Source organism: Mercurialis annua, linkage group LG6 (assembly GCF_937616625.2).
Source record: "Mercurialis annua linkage group LG6, ddMerAnnu1.2, whole genome shotgun sequence".
NCBI lineage: Eukaryota > Viridiplantae > Streptophyta > Magnoliopsida > Malpighiales > Euphorbiaceae > Mercurialis > Mercurialis annua.
In genome coordinates, this window is record NC_065575.1 from 30,171,684 (window position 1) to 30,177,434 (window position 5,751).

The window sequence follows — 5,751 nt, forward strand, 5'->3', positions numbered from 1 at the left end:
TAAAATGTTTTTGTTACAGTTTGAGAATGATGAGAGCGAGATTAAATCGATGTATGATGGACCCATATTTTTCGACAGAAGACTTGTGGTGTTGAAAGAATGGAAAAGAACAATGAAGTTTGAAGTAGAGGAGATGATGAAAATTCCAGTTTGGATCCAACTCCCTAAGCTCCCGTGGGAGTTCTGGACTCCCCTAATGCTAGGAAGAATTGCAAGCTTGTGTGGAAGGCCAATGTATACGGACCAATGCACTAATGATCTATCCAGATTGGCGTTTGTTCGAGTGTTAGTAGAGATGGACATTTTTGGTGACTTCCCTCAAGAGGTTATTCTTGAAGATAAAACAGGGGCCAAGTTCTGTCTGCAGATTGTGTATGAGTGGAGGCCTCCTGCATGTGCTAAATGTAAAACTATGGGACATAACACTGTGGAATGCAAAGAAAACAAGCCAGTAATGAAGAAATGGGTTAAAAAAGCAGGGGACAGTAATGGCAATTTAGAGACTAATGAAGAAGGAATTGTTGGCAATGCAAACAAGCTAGAAGTAGAAGAAGTCCTAGTTATCAACAAATTCCAGGGATTAGTGCAAAAATGATGAGGTGCAGGATACCAGTATTGATAAGAGAAAGACTAAAGAGAAGAATGGAATGCAAAGCAAGAATATACAGAATACCAAATTGCCTCCTAGCAAAGGAAAGAAGAAAGTGGTTGGTGCAAACCAAGGGAATGTTGCAAACCAAATCCAAGGGATTTTTATAGCTAGCAGATTTGATGCAGCAAGTAGTAGTAGAATTGGCATTATTGAGGACAAGAGAGGAAACAAAGCAGCAATAACCCCTGAAAGGGGAAAATGATCGGAGTGTGGAATATTAGGGGCCTTAATGACCCCATCAAGCATGCAGAGGTAAGGAAGTGGATTTTTGATTATAAGTTATCTCTGTTTGCTATTTTTGAGACTAGGGTGAGGGATATTAATAGTGATAAAGTTTGGAGGAGTTTAAACCTGAGAGGATGGAAGATGCTGAACAATATTGAGTGTAATGATTTGGGGGGAATCTGGATTTGTTACAAGGTTGATGTAGGCGTTAATTGTGTTTTCAAGTCTAGTCAGGTGATGCATTGTGATGTTAGTTGTGAGGGCTAAAAGTTCATGTGTTCCTTCATTTATGGCATGAGTGATGCTAATGATAGAAAGCAATTATGGAGGGATTTGGTTAGTATTTCCAAGGAGAATGATAGTCCCTTGATAGTATTGGGAGATTTCAATGCCATTTTGAGTAATGCTGATAGATGTGGGGGTATTTTAGCTAATCAGAAGCAGTGTGAGGATTTCCAGAACTTTTTGACAGAGGCTAATCTTAATGAGTTGAATTCGAAGGGTAATTGGTTTACTTGGACTAACATTCAATGTGGAGATAATAGAGTGTGGAGGAAGATTGATAGGGCCCTGGTCTCTGAAAGCTGGCTGAATTCTTTTGATGCTAAAGCCTCCTTTCTAAATCATGGCATCTCTGATCACTCTCCTGTGATTATTACGTTTAATGAGCCAGTTAGGGTGAACTGCAAACCTTTTAGGTTTTTCAATATTTGGACAGAGCATAAAGACTTCCGTGAAACAGACAGAGATAGTTGGTGTACTCCTACAGATGGCTTTAAGATGTATCAAAGTGTCCATAAACTTAATAGATTGAAGAGGGTGTTGAGGAATCTAAATAGAGATAGCTTCAATAATATTTCTATGCAGGTTGAGATGACTAAAAAGGAGTTAGATAGTATTCAAGTGCAGATTCAAAGGGACCCTTTGAACAACCAGCTACTTGAAGAGGAGAGGTTAAAAGCTGCTGTTATGAAGAAAGTCCTAAAATGGGAGGAAAATTTCTTTAGACAAAAATCTAGAGTTCAATGGATTGAGCTTGGAGATTTGAATACCAGATTTTTCCACAATTCCATGAAGCAAAGGCAAATTAGTAATAGAATTTCTCAGTTGAATGTAGATGGTGAAGTTGTCAAAGACTAGGGCTGTATTACTAACAGTATTGTTCAGTACTATCAGAACCTCTTTGGGAGTAGAAGTAACAGAAATGTTAGTGTTGATTATAACACCCTGTCTAAAGGAGAGTGTGTTTGTGAGATTGATAGAAAGAAGATGGTGGATCCAGTTACTAATGAGGAGATTAAATCAGCTATGTTTAGCATTGGGTCTGATAAGGCACCTGGTGCAGATGGCTATGGGAGTCTTCTCTTTAAGAAGTGCTGGTCAGTTATTGGAGGTGATATTTGTGAGGCTGTCAGAGACTTCTTCATCTCTGGTAAACTTTTAAAGCAGATTAATGCAACTATTATTACTCTTAATCCAAAAGTAGAGAATGCTTTGCTTTTGAGTGACTTTAGACCCATCTCTTGCTGTAATGTCATTTACAAATGCATTACCAAGATTATTGCAAGTAGAATGAGAGGTTACTTAGATTACTTCATTAATCATGCCCAATCCGCTTTTGTGCCTATGAGGAAGATTAGTGACAATGTCCTGTTAGCACATGAGTTAGTTTTTAACTATCATAGAGCTAATGGTAGGAATGACTGTGCCAGGAAGATTGACTTGAGAAAAGCTTATGATTCTGTGCAATGGAACTGTATTAAAGAAGTGCTCTTGGGCCTTAATTTCCCTGATGAATTCATCAAGTGGATAATGATGTGTATGAGGACCCCTTCTGACTCCATCATGATTAATGGGAAACCTGAGGGGTTCTTTAAAGGGGTTAAAGGAATTAGGCGAGGAGATCCTATGTCCCCTTTACTTTTTGTTGTTGTTATGGAATACCTTTCTACATGCTTAGAATCTAAATGTGATAATAGCTTTGCCTTCCATTCTGGATGTAAAGAGCTGAGAATTAAGCACCTTTGTTTTGCGGATGACCTGTTCATATTTTGCAAAAGTGAAATGAATAGTGTTAGATAGATTGCTAAAGTGCTGCATCATTTTCATGAAGTGTCTGTGTTGAGTTTGAATGAAAATAAGAGCTGCATTTACTTTAGTGGCCTTAGGGAGGATATCAAAAGTTGTATTATGCATGAGTTGGGATTTTCAGAGGGTACTTTACCTATTAAATACCTTGGTATGCCCCTGATCAGTAAAAGGCTTAGCAAAGAGGATTGTAGAGGGTTGATAGAGAAGATAACTAAGAGAATTACTCATTGGATTGTCAGGCATTTGTCCTATGCTGGCAGACTTCAATTAGTGAATGTTGTTCTTTGAACAAAGGATCACTTTCACCCCTCATCTTGCGTCAAAGTATCAAAAAAGTCCAAAGCTGGAAAACCGGATCACTTATACCCTGAACTTGTGTAAACTGGCTCAAAAAGCCCCTTATGCTGATGTGGCACCTTAATTGGAGAGTGGGCTTTTAATTAATATTTTTTATTCTAATTAATCTCAATTAAATCCTAATTAATTGCAATTAAAACCTAATAAATTTCAATTAATCCCTAGTTAATTTAGGGGTCTTTTTAGCCTTTTTGCCAAAAAAATTTCTAATTTTTTTTTTGCTCCGGCGAGGAGGAGGAGGAGCCTCCTCGCCGGAGCTGTTCTTGACAGATCCTCACCTGAGGATCTGTAACAGATCCTCAGACGAGGATCTGCAGATCCTCGCGCGGATCTGTCAAGAACAGATCCTCGCCTGAGGATCTGTAACAGATCCTCAGGCGAGGATCTGTCAACAGATCCTCCGGCGAGGATCTGTACAGATCCTCGTCGGAGGATCTCAAGAACAGATCCTCAGGTGAGGATCTGTTAAAAGATCCTCACCTGAGGATCTGTGACCCGCGGGTCTGGAAGAACAGACCCGCGGGTCTGTATTTTAAAAAAAATTAAAAAAAAAATTAATTTTTTTATGTATATTAAAAAATTAGGGTTGATTTATTAATATTTTAATTTTTGGGGTTAATTAGTTAATTCATATTTTAAAATTTGGAGATTAATTTGTTATATATTAAAAATTAGAGGGTTAATTTGTTGTTTTAGATTTCAGAATAATAGGGATTAAATTGTACTTTTTTAATTATAAGTTTTAATTTGTAATGTTTAAAAAAAATTAGGACCATTTTCAACTTTTTTCTATCAAAAACCACCCTGAGTAACAAAACCACTATGAAAAACCGGAGAGTGTAGTACACTCTCTTAGGTGAGAGTGGGGAGGGGGGTTTTTGACCCGTTTTACGCAAGTTTAGGGTATAAGTGATCCCTTTTTTCAGCTTTGGACTTTTTTGATACTTTGACACAAGTTCGGGGGTGAAAGTGATCCTTTGTTCGTTGTTCTTTTTAGCATGCAGGTGTATTGGGCATCTATCTTCATTTTACCTATGGAAGTTTTGAGAGGAGTTGAGAGCCTGTGCAGGAATTTCCTTTGGAAGGGAAATGTAGATTTTAAGCATGGTAGCATGGTTGCTTGGAAGGATGTTTGCAAGATGAAAAGTGAAGGGGGCCTAGGAGTTAAGGATATTGTCCTCTGGAACAGAATAGCTATCATGAAGCATGTCTGGGAGTTAGTTGTTGTGAAAGATTCCTTATGGGCTAAATGGATCATAAAAAACAAGCTGAAGATGTTGAGTTTTTGGGGCATTACTAAGTCTCTTGTAGCTAGCTGGAGTTGGAGGAATTTGTGCAAAATAAGACAGGATATAAAAGGTTGCTTTTCCTGTGATCTGGGCAAGGGAGACTTGTCTTTCTGGTTTGATCCTTTGTTTCAAGGAAAAGCTATAGTTGATATGTTCCCTAGCATGTCCTTTATTGATGCTGATATCCCCAAGGAGGCTAAAGTTAGAGATGTGTGGAGAAGAGGTGATTGGAGACTTCCTGATCCTGTAGATGATATGACAGAGGGAGTGTGGGACACTATCAAAATTCAGTTAAGGATAAATGATAGAAACGATGCTGTGAAGTGGAATCTGAACAGGGATGGTGTTTTCACTATCAACTAAGCTTGGAAGCATTTCAGGGTGAATGATGAGAAAGTCCCCTGGTGGAAGCTAATTTGGAGCCCTGGTTGTGTTCCTAGACAAAGCTTTATTGCCTGGTTAGCAGTCAGGAAGAAGTTGAAAACCAGAGACAAGTTGAAAAAGTGGGGCTGTGTTGAGGAAAATAGTTGTGTTCTTTGCAATGAAAAAAGTGAATCCATTGAGCATCTGTTTTTCAATTGCAAGTGTACAAAAGCTGTAATGAGCAAGTTGCTGTACAATGGCAATATTCATAGAGAAGTTGGTAGCTGGAGAAGGGAGTGGTCATGGTTTATCAAAAATACCAGAGGAAAAAGCTTGCTACTAAGAGTGAGAAGAGTGGCCTTCATAGCTGTAATTTATCATATCTGAAGGGCCAGAAACAGGGTGATTTTGAGAAGGTTGTTGTTACTGATGTGGAGATTTTTAGAATGATTAGGCAGGATGTGCTGTTGAAGTTGTATGGAAGGCAGTCTAATACTAGTTTATTCTTTCAGATTTATAAGAATTGGCTTTGTATAGAATAGTTGTGCCTCTGCTTTGTACAAAGTTTGAATTTTTGCAGTGGTGGTTAGTTGTGATTGATATAATTCCTTGGTACCTTTTACCAAAAAAAGAATCCTAACGTTTCACCTTTTTAGCGATTTAAGCCAAACGTTTACAAATGTTACAAAACAAATCCAAACGATATTCCTTTTTAGCAATTTAAGCCAAACATTTACAAACGTTACGAAACAAATCCAAACGTTTCACCTTTTT

The 5,751-nt window shown here is 38.1% G+C and overlaps 1 protein-coding gene across 1 annotated transcript; it reads left to right on the forward strand.

Annotated features, from left to right (window-relative positions):
* The first annotated feature begins 1,171 nt into the window (after positions 1-1,171).
* On the forward strand, positions 1,172-5,519 carry LOC126687724 (uncharacterized). The gene is made up of 7 exons (XM_050382280.1): positions 1,172-2,002; positions 2,054-2,876; positions 2,991-3,247; positions 3,621-3,779; positions 4,330-4,937; positions 4,995-5,253; positions 5,301-5,519. Exons 1-7 carry the CDS (start codon positions 1,172-1,174, stop codon positions 5,517-5,519), a joined length of 3,156 nt encoding a protein of 1,051 aa, XP_050238237.1.
* Positions 5,520-5,751: the final 232 nt, after the last annotated feature.

Coding starts and splice junctions, on each gene's coding strand:
- LOC126687724 (XM_050382280.1), top strand. CDS start 1,172: ATGAGTGATGCTAATGATAGAAAGCAATTATGGAGGGATTTGGTTAGT. Junction 4,938..4,994: donor GATAGAAACGATGCTGTGAA/GTGGAATCTGAA, acceptor GAAGCATTTCAG/GGTGAATGATGAGAAAGTCC. Junction 5,254..5,300: donor ATGGCAATATTCATAGAGAA/GTTGGTAGCTGG, acceptor CAAAAATACCAG/AGGAAAAAGCTTGCTACTAA.